Genomic DNA, 18873 nt, shown 5'->3' on the forward strand with positions numbered 1-18873 from the left:
ATTATACTCACCGTTTTAACAGCGAATTCCTCGTTGACCGCGGAGTACGCTCGCCAATGTTCCGCGATAAAGGTCGCTCGATCAGGCATGGAGTGGAACAATGGCCAAAAGGTTCCATTGCAACATCCATTGTAGTACGCATCGAAGATGACCGGGTCGAAGTGTACTGCCATAACCTGGAGAACAAATATTACGACCTCTTTAATCCGGCTGTAGAATATAACATGTACATAGATATTAATTAGCGTTTACTCAGATGTCCCAAGGCGATTCTTTATATAGAACTGAAGAAGCAACTTCGTAGTTTTCCTTTCTTAACAACTGTGCACATTATTGTTAGAAAAACAGAGAATAATACGAATCGCGTAGAAAGTAATGATATTTGTTAATGTTATATGTCTTTTTATTTTTATCTAACTTCTGAATCTTTATTTTTATGTCTTTTAACTTATAAGGAGAATGCACGTAAAATGACATAGCCACATAGAACGCAACGATATTTGCTAATTTCATTTCTTTTTCTCTATTTATTTAACTTTCGAATCTTTATTTTTATACATTCTGTGTATTCTTAAGGCAATCTCTCTCTCCTTGTTGTTCTTCTTTTACCTTATCTTTGTGTTTTCACGTGTTTTTAGAGGATGAATTAATTTCAACAGCGCGATTTTTCAAGATACTGCAATTACTAGCGTATTGATTTTTTAAAGATACAATCCTGATATAGAAAAATATATTTTTGTGTGCGTATACTAAAATTGAAAAGAACGGAACACAACAGGATATCGATATGTGTAGATTCTATATTTTAAAGATAACCAGTTAATTTTCTATATTATTTTGAATGTGAAGGAATATTTCAATTTTCATAGAATCAAGTGAAAATTTTAATTCAGCTAAGTAACATCCTGCCATTAGACTGAATTAATTATTCAACTTCTTCATTCTATCTTCTGACATTTTAATAACGTATCAAATGTACGTGAAAGATATAACAAAATCATAAGAGAGAAAGTGACTGGCGACGACTTTTATGATGAAAGAAACTCGCTTTGAGATACATAAAGGCTATAGAAACCGTTGCTTAAAAAAGACAGTATTATTACAAAAAGAAACATGTATTCATTTGTATTTTTAAATTTTTACAGTAGAAAACAATGACATCAGCAGACCTCTTTTTTAACATAACAATGAGTCGTTAAGCTACCTATTTTCTTCCTTAGCACAATGTTTTCTTCTTGAAAAGAGACTCCACGAGATGCAAAGTGATTAAGGAAAAGCTATCTCCTGTTTCTTTCGTTCGAGAATATTAAACACGGTCAAATGTATATAGAATACAATGGCTCGCGTAAATATTTTATATAGATAATATATGTCTATAATAAATAAATAAAAATAATAATAAACAAATAAATAAATAAAAATATATATATTGTGTGTGTTACATAAGACATTTTCAAACTTCATTAGCACTGTAACGAGACTCAGCTGTCGTCAAATTATATCGGTCAAATATGAAAACAATCTAAAAATTTATATAGAAATTATGAGATATTTGCTGCAAACATATTTGATAAAAAAATTAGTATACTACATGAATAGACATTTTAACCGTACAATAAATATCAAAAATGGTCCCATTAAATATCGAAGTTTATCAATATAATAATCGATTTAATTTCTAATTTTGTTTCCTATATTCCAACTTTATAGATTCGTTACTGTCCTTTCAAAATTCCATTATGTCCATCGTACCTAGTTTTATATATTTGATCTTCTTTTAAAGTTCCTTACGATCAATTCCACATTAGGAATTATAAGTTTGATGACACTGCTTAATGGTGTGAAAGCAACTCTACACTCGATTGCCATAAATAGTCACAGCGTCGATCGAATGCAGCAAATAACTCGACAAATGTTAAATCAATGACGTTACATGTTCTGTCGATCGTCATACGTTTGCAGATTGATCGTCGCCATTGCAGGAAGCATATAATAACAATAGACGCAAATTCCTAAGCCGTGGTATACAATTTTCTTTATCAAAAGCAACGATCAAAGATTCAGACATCGTCGCTTCGTAACAAGAAATTATATCTGACAATAAAAAACAGACTGTGTACTTGAGAAAGAACAAGAGATAAACATAATATCATTTAAAAATTGTAGAACGCCTGAGCGTCTACAATTTTAAGAATGTACCCAGTATAGTATACCAGAAAACTCCAATTTCAAAGAAAGTCTATTTTAGATTACACAATCTTATTATGCAACTGTTTTCGTTGGTAGAAGTACAATAGGATTTAACAAGCTCGCTAAGCGTCTCCAATTTCTTCAATTCTTAAATGTGTCAAGTTTGATGAAAAATATTAATGCATTGGGCCAATATTTCTTATATCCCTGACATTTAGTGCGTTCAGGAAGCTCGAATAAGAACTAGAGATTTTACTTGGAGCCATTTGCAGTATCTATATAACTCCAAACGAGTCTACCATATAAGTATCGATTTCAATTAGCAATGAGAAATTTCTTTGGCTATCACGAAAAATAGATCATAAAATTCCGTCATAAATTCCAGCAACATATAAAACGAAACAATGTTCCAACGAACAGAGACATAGTTGAGTTTTATGATGATGAAGGAGATTTAGTTGACTCGTACTACTTGACGAAGTTTCGAGTCTGTTCTAGTTACGACGAAATAGTATCTTTCCAGAATTTTTTCGTTTATCTGCTTTAAAAGTAAGTATCTACCTAAAGATACTACCCACTTTTAATTTTTTTAAACATTTAAAAATTTCTTAAAATTCCTAACATATTCTCAGGAAAAGATTTCTATTACCAAAAACCATAGCCTATCAATTCTACGCCAAATATTACAAATAAAATCGTAAGTTTTCGCTTGAAGTGAATAATTTCGTGTAACTCATTAAACGAAACAAATCCAAACTTTTCTTCAGTAATGTAGGTCAATTTGAACAAACAACGAATTGTACGAAACTCTAAGAAACTTTCGGTGTTTTCCAACGAAATCGCGAGAAAGTGTAGAAACGAGATTCGCGTAAATAGCAATCGGAAGTGCATAAAGTCCGCCGTAGGAGTTGATAACACGATAACGCTTAGTTGGCAATACGTGACGAAGTCCCAGAACATCTTTTGTTAATTGCTCGTTATCCTCCTCGACGTTCTTTTGTTTTGCCCGTAGCACGGCCTCCTTTATTTTCTGAACATTGTGAAAACACGTCCACTCTCTGGTTAACGATTGACGCAAGCCGTCAAACAATCGCTAATGAGATAATTATTAATGTTCTCAGCAGGTCTAGACACAACCATCAGAGGAAGAATCTGATTGGTGCTTTAATTACCATTATTTTCTAAATATATTGATAAAGATAATGTATAATAGAGTACTATCTAATTTATTATTTAATTACATATAAATAAAATATATTACATGAAAATACAAATATTCCAAGCATACTCTGTTCTAATCATTCTAAAATAAAATTATTCCTCGGAAAAACGATATCAATTCACCGAAACAGGAAGCTTCCTTCGATGTTTTATATTTGTTTATCAGTTGCAGATATTACCTAACCAGCAAATAAAAACCTCGTTAACATCTAAATGCTATCGACTGACGTAAATGAAAGTCCAAATGAATCAAGAAAATGAAACTGACTAGTAGTATTAACTGTTTCTTTGTGTGGTGCTTTCATCGTCTCTATTATTTGACTTGGATATAACGTGGAAAACGAAAAAAATTATATAAGCCACGATAGATTGGTCTCTGGCCGACAAAGTTCAAAAGAACTTATCGATACAACGATTGCATTATAACGTTCTCGTATCACGCCACTCCTTTGTTTCCCTTTGATATTCATTAATAGTGAATGGAATGTATTGAAGAAAAAAGAAAAATAATATTGACGAGATACTGTAAACTTGCTGGAGCTTTTCTCGTATTAGTATTAAGAATCATTATTCCACGATATTACTAAAATAACAGACTGAAATAACAAAACAAAATAGCAGGAATTTATGGAAATATCTTTTATAACATAACTAGGTCATTATTGCATAATTTTCAAATATATTCTAGATGGTTAATATATTAATGTAAAGTATTGATATGAAATCATAATGGTTACTGCTACCACGAATAAACCATTATCATCGAATTCGTTGAATTTTGAAATTTACCGAATTAATAATATTGAAGTTAACAAGTCACTATAGCTGTTTTAAAATAAAATAAAAGATTCTAAATAGAGCACTTATTGTTAGTAAATATTATGATGAGTACCTCCTTTAAACGTCTGACATATTTTTAACATACGTGTTATGATCATAATGTGTTGTTCTGATCTGAAAACTATTATAGAAATCAATAACTGATACAGATAGTATCTTAATAATATACGAATAGTAAATAAAATTAAATTAAAAGGATACATAAATACATAAATACATAAATAAATACACAGGTAGCTCTTATGTTAGATATATTATAAAGAATATATTACAAGGAAGCATCATCATGATAAAAATAGTCATTTAAGTAGTTTTCCTCGTATCAATCACTATATTTAACAGTGCAACAATAAGAAGTATAGACGTCAATGATTGTAAAAATATCTACGATTTCTTGGCGGTCGTTCATTTAATGTCAAGCATCAAGATTACAATGTATATAATGTATATGCAATAATATATATGCAAACAGCTGCTCGGTTTAGCGTGAAGCACGCTATTTGTCTTGGCAAGCATGAGTTTGTCCTTTCGTAACGACATCATGATAATTTTATTACATAAAAATACGTTTTTCAAGTATCTTTAAATTCTCCCGGCTATACATCTTTTGTATATTGCATTACGAGAGACTCACTATAGTTTAATGTAGATATATGTATAACTACACGACATTTTCGTTACATTTTGAATATAAATGCATGAAAAGGTGTTTTATAATGATTTCAAATGAAAACGCAATCAATCTCGTGATGTAAGCGGAAGCATGCAATATGTGTAATTTCATTTACATATCATAATATAAATAATAAAAAACAAATAAATACACGTGCTCGTCTTGTAAAACCTACAACGTTACGTATCTATGCTTTCAAAATAAACAAAGGTGGATATAGCGATTCACGAGATTACCTATAGTTAATCCAGAGATTTAGGTATTAAATAAAATTGCCCCTATTATAATCTACAGCTATTGATTCTTTTTCATAACTTCATCCGTTAGTTAAAAAAAAAAAAATTTATCTCCAAGCTCAATTTACAGTCTTAACAATTCATAAATGTTTCTAACGCTTTAATAGTAAATTAAAAATGGAAAAGTACAGAAGACACATACACGTTGTATATCTTTTTCTGTTCAAAATATCTCTTGACTATTCTGAAAGATTAAACTGTGATATCTGTTTGCACATGTTTTTCTTATTATTTTTCATGTAATAAGTACGAAAAATTGTATGTCGTAAAACAAGATAAACATTTCTTAAGCATCCTACATAATTTATATGAATTTATTGTTCACAATAAAATATATATACTATAAAACGTTCGATAATATTTTTAATGAAACGACGCAGTCAAATAGAATTTAATAGTTTAAAGGAAATAGTTAGAAAAGTCAAATCATATAATTAAATAAAGATTCTTCAATACTCTAATATTTTAATACTGAAATAAAAAAAATCTCTTCAGAAGGAATCTTCGATACTCGAAAAGAACAAAATTTACTCCCAAATTTCAACGAATAAAATCAATCCAAACCAAACAAACATGAAAATAGAATTCCAAATAAATCTTTCCAAACACAACGATATGAATTCTAGTGTGATATGTATGTACAAAGATTTCCTAACATTCTACCAAGTTCGACTAAAATTTCACACTTCGTAGACGTCATACGAGGCATTAATCAACGCTGGATCATGATATTTACGCATGGTCCCAGAAGCAGACGAAAAAAAGGAAGAACCGAATCTTCCTCAAAGAGTTTAAGTATTACAAGGTCACGCGAACGTATCAGACGTAACAAAATTGTGTTACGTTACGTTAATGAATGTCGTATGTCCCGCCAAGCTGACTGACGATGATCTGATCGGCTCATATTCGCTTATCGACTGTGAGTCCAAGGAAAATTTTCGAGATCGCGTAAAACACGTAAAAGACACGCCGCGTAGGCGTGCATGTCACAAAATTTGACGTAAGAACGTGTGAATCGAAAAAACGTTATCGAAGTCTGTAGCGAAATTGAACGCGGCTGATAAACGTCGTCGGATTCGCGAGCGTCACGCCATTGATAACCCCTCTGATGATTCGACCTCTCGACACGATTATCGTGACACCAGATCCTTGCCTCAGATCCATTCGTATACGAGCTGATCGACGCTTTGTAAAAATCGTTTAAGGAGCTCGGAGGTGATTTTTCACCAGTGATTTCCGAATAAGGTCACCGAGGATTGGTTCGATGACTGATTAAAAACAACTCAAGGTCCGGCCTCGTTTAAGAGATTGGAAAACATTTCGGGGAAACATAATCGAGGAGAACTGATACGAGATGATAATTGAAGATCTCTGGGGGAGAGACTGTGGACTCATTTGTTGGAATTAGAGGATAATATCATTCAATTTAACCTGTTAACCGGTCCATTTAATCAGCGAAGATTATAAGAATTATATCTAAATTCTTCGAATTAAATACGTAACTGATTTGATCAGACAGTAAATAAAATTTTAGCAAATGAAGTTCAGATAGATGGAGAAGAAAGAGATTTGTGACAAGAATTAGTCTAATAGAAAGGGTATCAAGAAAATTACAGTTCATAGTTGAAAAATTAACTTAATTAGGAATCAGATGCTTTATAGAACTTGATGCCCAACGCAAGCAATTTTTTAATTGATTTTACAATTCACTATATCTCAGTGTGCAATAAAAATTTGTCTCAGAAACATTTTACGTATTTTCTCATCCAAACGAATCAAGCATTCTCTACCGATTATGTAATAGCTACTTCGTCATACTAATGCAAAATTGATAAATCCTAGCGTTTCATCGAAATTTCTGTTTTATTTGATGAATTTACCAATAATCCATTTTTCTCTTTTTCGCGGTTAACCTTTTCAACACGGTAGAAAAATTCGTTTTATCTGTTATTAATAACAGGAGCATAATGATACGATAGAAACGGAAACAGAATTACTAAGAAATTAATTTTTGTAGAGGGGATAGAAAACGTTAAAATAATTCAAAGTCAGTTTTACTGAGAGAAGATACATTTATCGTGTTCAGTTAATAAACTGTTAAACCACGGTGTTGCGTATGCACAACATCGAACATGAAAGGGTTAAATGCATATCTGCTATTCCATAACTCAACTCCGATAAAACAAAAGAATCATACATGAAACTCATATACATATATATATGTATATGTATGTATATATACATATACATATAATTATTCCTAAACGTTATTTAGGACAAAAACAAGATATTCTATCTATGTTTCAGGAAAACCCCCGCAACACTGTTATCACAGATACGTAAACACCACCCCCACTACACGATCTTCGTTTATTCGTTTTTCTCTCAATATTTCCCTTAAAGACGTGGATATAATGATGTATTCATATCAACACGGGACATCGTATTTCCTCGGGAAAATAATGAAGAGGAACATGATACAACGTTGAGAATAGAAACTCAGCCTCACAAGTAGGTACACAGGCTACTTTCAAAGTTAAAGAGACAGGCTCTTATGAAAGGCCAGGAAGCTTCGTGCAAATTCCTTGAAAGTCTCTTGCTTTGGATCGTTATAAGTGATAATATATATTTATCGATAAATAAATAAACATGTATATGATGGCGTTTTATATTATTATGTAATTGGTAAACTGTGGATGTTCATGCATTTATTGAAAATTGAAAGGTGCAAAAATGCACAAAGTATTTGTAATGTAAATAAAATATGTGAAACATTCTTTTTTATATAAAAAAGTTACATATATTCTATAAACATATAAATATTTAAATATTATTTACATACAGAATTTGGTAGAGTTATTTTAATTAGTACAATTAATTAGCAAATAATTAGTTAACAAAACATTCATATTAAGTACATATATTAAAAACGATTAATTAAATATATGCAGTAAGTGAAAACGATTTCTATTCAGATTCCCTTTCTTTAATCGTGATCATAAAAATATAAATTCACATCAACATTCGCAATCTAGTAATTGTATCATAAATTATAAAATTTGTTTCACAATTTCTTTGGACTTAAGAGAGTTTTAGGCCAAAAGCTTTTTATTTTCGATTTAAAATTTCGTACAAACAGCTTTATGAAAAGTCACGTACAAATAAAAATATATATCGCGTTTATATCGGATATTTATCATTTCTCCATTTCGCTGTTGTACATTTAAAAATTCTGCTATCGCTCCAGTATCTCTTTCTCAAAGCTTAACGTAACTTTTGCATGTCACTTCATATCTATTTTCCCTCTATATTATCTTCCAGGAATATCTGATCTCCTTTTACGAAGATCTTTTCCTTGTAGCCACAAGCTACGCCACCGTTAACCAGGGACAATTGGCTCGTTCCGCAACAGATCAAATTCGTTCCCTGTGGATCGCGATTTGATTAACTCGATACCGAACAATTCCCTTTATTTGCTCGTTTCAAAGTTCAAAGGTAAATCTGTATAACCAAGACACAGTTACAGCTGACGCGGTTCTAAATTATGCTATCTGATACCCGGTTCGTTATTGATGACGTTTTCCCATCTTTCTTTCCGTCGATGTATACTCCTATGGTTATTCGAAACGTGAAGTTTTATAATTGAAACGATTGAAGGATTTCGTCGACTCAATATCGCAGGGATTACATTGATTTAGTCGATGTAGAGAATCGGTAGCATAAGCGTTAATTGCAATTATGACGAGAATAATCCTTGGATGTAATGATCTGTCTAATGTAAATGGTAACCCGTGACGTAGATTATTGTAGAGATACAAATTGTTACAAAGAGGACACGAAAATTTGTTAGACACAATTAATCAAGCTGGTAATTTTAAATAGAAATTGTTATATTAAATATAGTTACCAAAGAAAATATTTAGAGAATTCTTCTATCGCAGTAAAGAAGTATTTTATTTGCAAGGTTAGTAATTTAAAATGTAAAAATTTACCTGATAATAATACAATTTTTCTGATAAAAACGTAGTATATTCTTTTTTGTATCCAGTTTTTCTAGTTTTTAAATCTATAATTAACAATATTCAAGACTTCGTTTGCATTTTTCTGATAAAATACACTTCATATGTAAATTATTCATATGTAAGATATCATAAGACTGAAATATTACATAAAAAGTCCACAGACATTTTGTTACAAAATTGTAACAGAATAATACAAAACGTGAAAAATATGATAATGTTTTTCCCAGTAGTTCGATACAAGCAAGGAGAAATATTTCATGCTTATATTGTTTGTTAATATAATCTATCTAATTTGCATAATGCATAATTGCAGATCTTGGTAGAGATTATTTAAGCGCTAATTCAAATACAACGTTTGGCATAAGCAAATGCATAAATAGCTAATTCCAAGGCTAGAAACAATCGTAAGACAAGTGGATAATTCTTATTGTAAGTTCGTCAAATTCTTTCTGTTAGCCTTTAAAGAATCGATTTTTTATTGAATTTATCATCGGTTTTCTAAAGCTTTTGTAATTCTTCTTGCATCTATAGCTACATAAAGCGTGAGAATATTAACTAAAGGAAGCCCGTGTTACAGAAATTTATACATTTTAAACACTTTCCAGCATCCAACGAATACCAGTTAGATTGAATCGAAATCTAATTAGGTCGATCATTTTCCAACAAGTGAAACAGTGTTTAGCTCGGATCAAACTCATTTCCTAGTAAGAATGACGGTGGTTACTGAACGAGTAACATTAGTAGGGTTCACTGAATTTTATTCGAATCGAATAAATGGCTCTTTTTGATTCGAATTGCTTCTGCTTGAGTATAGTTCAGTTCCAAAGTACATAATTCCCGTCAGTTTATTCACTTCGGAACAAATAGCGTAGATACGTATAAGGAGCAATAGTAAATATTACCGTCCATGTTAAGGTATCCTTATAAAAGAATCGAAGAAGTATGAATGTGATTAATTATCAAGTTTTCAATGGCTTCACTATTTTTAAATTCGCTATGACATAATACGTGTCATCTCCGACATAACTGCTACCTATTTCTGTTTTATACATGGAACACGGTCGCTTAATTGCAGACATTTATTAAGTACAATTTAGCAATGTTGTTAACAAGAATTGCGGTCAATTTTCTCAAGAGCAGTAACAAAAAAATGATGGAAAATTTCCAATAAGAATTAAATTTGTAATGCTAATAATATGGTGCTTTATTTTAAACTTCTTCCTCTGGAAGTAATAATAATTCTATAAATATAATTCGTTGAATTCTACGTTATGCAATAATTTATGTAATAAATTACGTAATTCTAAGCTATAGAAAAGTAAACTGATTTCAAAAAGGGTAGTTTCTCATCAATATTCTGTCATATTATTACCCAATCATATTTATTGGATATATATTATAATTAGATATTCCTAACACGATGTGTATAACAAAATAAATTACAAATTTGCGTGAAAATAGTTGATAGATATCAAAGCTGGTAGAAAAGGACAATTCCATCAATCTGTTAAAAAACTAGTTACACGGTGTTGGAATCGAAGACTCTTTTCAAGATTCAAATGATTCATACATTCGTAGTAAAAACTTAAACAATGTTTCTAAACAGATACAAGGAACAGACAAACAAACATCATCGCTTATCAGTAGGCATGGCCAGGCATAAAAAATATTTATGTATATAGTGTCAGTGGTCATTGTGAACAAGTCTAATCAAAATTAATTCTCATGATAATACTTTTTATATATGACGCTGGCTGCCGAGGCTTGTTCAAATTGATGAGTAAAAACTGAAAAAGATGCGTATCAGGAGAAAAATACCAGTCATTACGGAAGAGAAGGAGCGTTTGAGTAAACTATAAATTATTCCAATCACTTTCTTGATGAGTAATTTCACTAGTCTGGCAATAATTTGATATGATAAAACTTGTTGGAAATTATAAGCTATCAAGGTAAGGCCGACTAAACATGTTCGAATAGAATCGAATCCTTAAATACTATTAATTCTTTTAATTCTATTATCGAATGATTCCAAGTATTTAACCGAAGACTATGTTGAATTATTTAATTTGCTATTTCAAGAATCGAATATTCAATCTTAATAAACAAATTCTCGTCTAAAGGAAATTTAAAGTAAACTGTTTAAACTAAATTGGAAATTTCGAATAGCTAAATTCTAAAATATTTTGAAATTAAATTGGAATAAATTTGAATGAAATTATAATGAACATTAGTGTCATAATAACAATGTTTGAAGATTGCACGATTCTACAGATTAATCACATCTAAAACTATATTCCAGAATTATAATTCCAGCGGAAAACGTTACATAAACGCGAGTTCATTACAGGGAAGAACATTTATTTTACGAGAAGCCTCTTTATTCACACGCGCAGTTCAAGATATCAGTGAATCTTCCGGAAGTTACCACTAAAAGCTACAAATCGATGGAATATTTTTTTGGTAATTCTTATTTTATTTAGATCTTACAAATACCGAACACGAATAAATCAGACGTGACAGGAAGAATAAACTATCAATGCCAAGGTCAACGCGCACACTATGATATCAGAACGTGTATAGGCAAACACATTGCGTGGGTGTTAAATGAGGAAGAAGATCGTTGTCACATAAAATCGTGACAATATATTTGAATCATAGCTCGTTATGTGCCTTCGTCATGTTAACGACAAATTCCAATATCCACATGAAACTGATTTCTACGAAATATCCTTAAAACGTTTCTTTCTCTGAATGAATCATTTGTGCAGAGTGTAAGTTTAAAAATTGGGCCAGATTGTTGACATGTATTTCTATTGCAAATGAATCGAGAAAAAAAATTATAAGAAAAAATGTTGCACTGTCTACTTAATTGCAACATGCAAGAACAATTATAAAACTATTCTTCGTTTTTAATATTTGAATATTTATAACAAAATATATTTCATTTATTTAGTAAAATGTTAACTAGAAAATTGTTTGAAATTAGTATTTTAACAAATGTAGAATTCCAAGTTACATAAACTAAGAAAGAAGTGTAGAAAAAAAGAACATTTTCAATATTTATATCTAATTTTAGTCTATCTAGCTTTAATGTCCTTTGGAAATGATAAACGAACAAAAATACACACTACAGCATCGAACGATAAGTAGATATGCACACTTTTGTTTCGTTTTGATATTTGCAATGTAAACTATGAATCCTTAGAACGATATAGACTTATTGTTTATAATTAGGTTTAAATCAGAAGTCCGGAACTATTCCATAAGAGAAATTTTGAAAAATTATCGGTTCATTTGCGATTAATACAGGATCAATAAGTCATCCAAGAAATTAATTCTGCGCTGAATACACAGTCATATTCATATAAACATCGACCAATACTTTATTACCTGATAACGCAAATAATGATAATGGATCTTTACCGAGAAATGCAATAATTACAGCCCAACATTCACTCGATATTTACAACAAGCACGTATTTTCATAATACTCGTGTATTAACTAATCATCTCTAAACAAACTAATCTAGCAACCTAAATAAGCACTTAAACAAGATTACCGAAATATGCGACTTCCAATAAAACTCGTAGAATCCCTCTGTTTAAAATCCATAAATATTGTCCGAAAAGTTTCTTTCGTTTCATAAGGTGATAATAGATGAACAACAATTTCTCTTTTATATTATTTTATTGAATTAACTATGATCCATTTCGTTATATTTCTATTATTATGTTCGTCCATAATTCAATAAACTAATATAAAACAAAAAACATTGTGCGTCTATTATTTCCTTATAAAACGAAAGAAACTTTTCGAACAACCTAATACATACGAAAACGTTTTATTGAAAATATATCTTCAAATTCAATAATATTTTCTCCGAAAACCTTTAACCATTTTTCACGAAGATTAGAAAAGATCTTCAGAAAATCTCTATCAGTTTTCTAAGAAGTGCGAAATCCTACAGAAGATACGACCTTCCGGAAAAGATCTATAAAAAACGATAAAAGCGAATGGAAAACTAGGTTAACACGGAGGAGAGACGGTCTCGTGACAATTTCACCACAATCGGAATTCGATATTAGAATTGACCGATGCACCGGAATCTATATTATACTTATGAGCTAAGGCGAGCTTAATTATAAAATACTTTAGCCGATGTCAATCGTGATAAAATCTCGAGCGTGGGCGAGGGAGAACGATAAATTATATTTAACGTATTTCCTGGCTAGGCTAGGAAATAAATGAGTTTCCCGTAGAGAGTCGCAAACCATCCTCTTCGAACCTTCTCGAAGTTTGACTTTCTCACTGAATCCTTTAGGAGGAAAGTTTAGCAATTATATAATTGAAAAAAATATGAAAAAAAACTGTTAATTACTTCTATTCTTTGCAAATATCCATAAAGTAAATGAAATGCATATTTATGAAAACAAAGAATACGTAAACTAATTAAATTATATCTAAGATAAATATAAAAATAAGTGGCAAGTAACAAATTAACCCGCCTTTGAATTGAATAAAATTAATAATAGTGATTTATTAGTAAATATAATTTATTCGTAAAACATAAAGGAACCTGTTACATTCTATATTTTCGACCTAAAAATTAAACGTCGACATAACGAAGCATAACAACAGATACTATATAATCACATGAATCACAAAAACAAGACTTCATGTATATGAGAAAATATTATTCTTTATTTTTAATTACTGTCGAATACCCATCGGATAAATTGCAAAGAATTTATAGGGGTTCATAAAAAAAAGTATATTTTCAATTTATTTTTCATGTAAATTCTGGATTGTTCTATTATTTCGATTATATCACTTGTTCGTATATTATGATTACGACTGTATTGCATTATATTGCGTCTCATAATTACACGCTACCGACACGCGAGATAGTTCCTATAATTATCGATTGGCACGAGTGAGACACGCGGAGAGATTGAAGAAAACATACGCTCCCTTAAAAGAATCATATTTTATTTTAGTTCATAGCTTTACGTATCAGCCAATTCGAATAATGTATCAAACTGCATCGAGTTTCCGCGGTTAGAATAGGATTACTAACTTCGCAAAATGAACGTATAATGTAAAATTCGAGCAGCTAGACGGATATACTTATTCAAATAGATTTAACCTCGTTCTGCATTGTAATGGATTCGCGACAATGAATTCGCGATAATGAATTCGCGCAGTAGTCATTTAACGGAAGTCATCATAGTTCTCCGAGACTGACGTCTCAATCATTCGATAAAACCCATAAGAAATTCAAGTAAAATTTCTATCGATGATATTCATAGTGTGGAATTATCTTTTACTAATTTTCATTTCATTTTACTATTAGATAGTAATTTTATAATAGATAGTAGTTTATTAGATAGTAATTTATTAGATAGTAGTTTATTAGATAGTAATTAAATAATAACAAAGACAAAAGTAATTCTTTGGCTAACTACAATTTCTAACAGATTGATTTTCTTTCTCTTTTTAGATTCTACAGGATGAGAATGAACTATAGTTGTGCTACACTATAATTTACACAAATTGGACTACGTACTTGTTCTCTAAGTGATAACATACAAGATGAATTTTTACACTTGTTTTTTTCTTAATAAAGTGAAAGTGATCAAAACATGATATATAGATAATACAAAAGGAAAATATTTGCTTTAAACTACGTGCTTCCTGAAATCATATAAATCTTACTTCGTCCATTTTTCCATCTAACCAATAACTTTATATCATTAAATGTTAAAACCTTCTACCTCTTCAACAGCTTTTTACATCAAAATTCAGGCCGGAGCTATTATAAATTTCCCCAATGACATAAATATTATCTCATGCAACATTGCTCGACCTTGATATTTGCTATGCGCGTTATCCTCATTTTTTCATCGGAAATTCGTTAACAATGTAATCAACACATGACAAAAGACATTTTCGCAGCGATCTGTTATAAATATTCATTCGACAATGTGCAACTGTGTTCGTCGTAACAATTACTGTCGATTAATAGCAACGTTTCTCCATAATATTGTTCCCGTCCGATGAAAATATCTTCGTGCGCACATTATCGTCGTGTATTATCGAGGACGTAAAAGATCGACGTAACTTACAAAAATGAAGATTCGTAAACAGACGATGTTATGTCTTCTGGTATTTTTTGTTTCAAACGTTTGCTAACGTAACGTCTCGTAATATACAATTTAATTTCGAAACTTTCAAGTAAATATTTTTAACTAAACCTTTAGAAAATTTAAAGTTTACGATTTATTGTTAATAGTAATGAAATAACGATAAAGATGAATGGTGTTAAAAAACATTCTCCATCACATTTCACCTCGAAATATATTACATTTAAATGTCAAATTTTCGGATGACCTATTATTTCGTCCACTCGATGAAAATTGTATAAGAAGAAAATGTGTAAAAGAAAGCACCTACCTTGCGGGATAGAAGACCAGCAGTCGGTGTACGATCGTTAGGGTCGGACTCCGGGATCGGTTCATTCGGGTTCTCCATGTGCATACCTGGCCATCCAACCCACACTCCATTTCCGCTTATAACCACCGGTGCTACCGCTGTTACAAGACCTCCAGCACTAAAATGAGGAAAATGTACCAACGTTATCAAAAGAAGGTGTCACCAGAAAGAGAGCAAATAGAAAAAGGTGGCGTGCGTACAATGGTGTGCATACAATAATGTGCGTACATGACAAATATCAGTACATATAAAAGAAAACTCAATCCTTACGAGCAGTTCGTAGAACACAGACGATCTGTTTGGATCTCACTTGGATCTATTTACTTCCTGAGACCATTTGAATAGTTTTAAAATACAAAATAAAATTTTAATGGCGTTGGAAGAAGTATAATTTTAACAAGGTGGAAGAACGTCTTATGTTTTGAATAAACTTGAGTACAAAGAGTAGGTAACCATATTTTTTTATAACATGTGTTTTAGTCACAGATCGATGTTTCATTTCTACGATATTAATTGCAATCGGATTGAAGTACTTTTAAATAGTAGAAGATTTAGTATGTCAGAGTATAATTACATAAGTCCATATAAGCACTTAAGTCATGAAACACATGCCAATCTTGATTAAAATATTTGTACAGGTACATTCTGGTTAAACTCATAAAAATGGCAATGTAATTTACATTTCTGCTATAAGATGTTCCAGAATTATAAACCAACAAAATGTAAAGCGGATAGAAAAGAGGATGTAAAAATGTTGATTTTGGACATCTTTCAACAAGGAAGCCGATCATTTCGGTGAAATTTTAGAGTAAGACTATCTAATCGGAAAACTACGTTATTTCAACATATAATTAGTAGATAGAAAATATTTCTTTCTCACTTTTTACCATTTGATACTGAAGCACTTGTGTAATATAAACCTGATAAAATTAGACCTATTCCATATAACATTTTATAATAAATAATATGATTTCGTTCTTGTTCTAAATTCATAGATATCCAGTGATCCATAGATGAAAGTGTAAATGATAAAGGAGAAAAGATAATGTACAAATATCTTTCTTTGATTACGCGTATTTTCTATCAATTTTTAGCTGAATACCAGCAATTTCTGCCTTTAACCAACCATCTATCGTCTATGTAATAATAATAAAGATAGCGACAAAGTCTATGAAAAAAATAGTCCCATACGTAAATATAAAAGATCACCGAGTAGTCGTCATCGGCGTATCAGGCGATAAGACGAGTATAATATAGAAAGATGTCTTCGATCAATTCTGTAACGGTTTGCCAGGGAACACACACACACACACACACACAAAAATCACATACGATCATATTTACATAATGACAAATACATGACAATTGTATCAATCTCACGAACATATATTCTCGGTTTTATATAATCGATCGTATCCAACCATTTTTAACGATTTTATCATCGTTATTAAAATTAATCTACATTAGTGAAAACAATTGAAAATGTGGCATCATTAAATTAGAAACATGGAAGGATGGTAATGTTGTGATATTTTGAAATCACTTGCATAATGCTGCATCTTTCAATAAGATGCACCTGTGAAACTGTCATAAAATTATTAAAGACTTTGAGGAAAATGTTCCATGAGTACCGACGTTATTTTATATTCTCTTATGTAGGATTATCCACTTAACACGTTGGTTGCCACGTCACCCATATCTATGTGACGGGTATACTTCCATGGGGACCCGTCATCCATGTGTAAGTGACGCTCTTCTTGTTCGAGTTAATCAACACGGAACCCGCGCTCGCGAGAACATTGAGAATGTCAAAAGTATAACATGTACGCTTACTACTACAAACAAATGTTATGAAATCCATCTATGAACTATGTCGAATACTGATTACTCATGTTGAGTCTGTGGTTTAGTTTTAAGATAAGTTCGGCTTCTTATCATTCTAAGACAAAAAAGCTTGTCGGCTAGTCCGAATAGATCCAGGCACTGCAAAGGATTAAATTAATTTCCATTTTTATAAACTGGTCTGTCTAGATATGAATTTCTATGAGGTGTCTTGTTGTATCTTGATCGCTTCCTTATTCCTTATTCTTACATTCAACGTATTCATAGCGATGCGAGCCAGAATCAGGTAACAGCGATAATCAAATTAATCAAATCAAATAGAAAGTGATCGATGATAAATTTTAAAGTACGACGTGAAAGAAATTGTTTAATACGCTAAAAATAATAATTACCGAACGAAATAGAAAAAGGGCCTCGAAATTTATAAGAATTTGAACAGTTTCATTGTAATTCGCTAATAACTCCAACAGTTAAATAGGATTTTAAATTTAAAAAAAGAAAAAATTATATTGTAATTAAATTTCAGATAATCCAGGATATCAGTTATTAAAAAAAAAAAAAATTGAGCTACATGTAGGAACAGAACCGAGTGCGCTTGCTTATTTCGAAGCTTCGGGAGCGTGCAAGCATATGAAATCATCGAGCGAAAAGTCGCCAAGCTCGCTTTCTTAACGATCATCTTCTTCTTATTGTGACGCCAAATTTGAAGTCCTTTGCCTAATTATATTTCTAGCAGCAGCTCATAAATGGCCTGTGACATTTGATTGTAGTAGTGAACGTATATGTTACACTGTTACCAGACTCAATGTTCTCGCTACCGCGCAGGTCCCAAGTTAAGTGAATAACCCTGTACTACTAGGACATATATACTACTATGTTAACTATCAATAGTCCTGTCCTCGTGTTTATCCCAACTAATTCTATATACATAGCAGCTTGTTTTCAAAATGAAAACGATTCATATATCGATTCATTTCCTACACACGTGTATGTTTGGATTGATTCTTAATTGCGCGGCTGTTCCGGGTTGGCCGTAATTCAATACGCCCCTCTGCGACCTCAACCTACATATCTACCCCAAACTCAACCCACTCGAAGATCTGTGATTGAGCTCGAACGTGTGCCGACTACATTTTCACTGGCACGCCATAATTATAAATTTGTAATGAAACTTGGCTATCATTCAGCACGCCTAACGAAAAGGCTGAACGAACATCTGAATGGCCTTTCACCGGAAAGTAGGTCAAATCAAACAACTTCATTCCCTTACAACTTTTGTCATTTGCGTACTTGTAT

The 18873-nt window shown here is 31.4% G+C and overlaps 1 protein-coding gene across 4 annotated transcripts in view; it reads right to left on the bottom strand.

Moving 5' to 3' along the window:
- The window catches only part of LOC100647847 (alpha,alpha-trehalose-phosphate synthase [UDP-forming]), a 37817-nt gene that overhangs the window by 7112 nt on the left and 11832 nt on the right, over positions 1–18873 (bottom strand). For all 4 annotated transcript variants that reach the window (XM_020863436.2, XM_020863435.2, XM_048406877.1 and 1 more), the window contains 2 exons: positions 15697–15853; positions 12–176 (listed from right to left, as the gene is read on the bottom strand). In XM_020863436.2, the coding sequence (XP_020719095.1) occupies positions 12–176; positions 15697–15853 (322 nt within the window). The remainder of the gene's footprint in view (positions 1–11; positions 177–15696; positions 15854–18873) is intronic.

Source organism: Bombus terrestris, chromosome 6 (genome assembly GCF_910591885.1).
Source record: "Bombus terrestris chromosome 6, iyBomTerr1.2, whole genome shotgun sequence".
Taxonomy (NCBI): domain Eukaryota; kingdom Metazoa; phylum Arthropoda; class Insecta; order Hymenoptera; family Apidae; genus Bombus; species Bombus terrestris.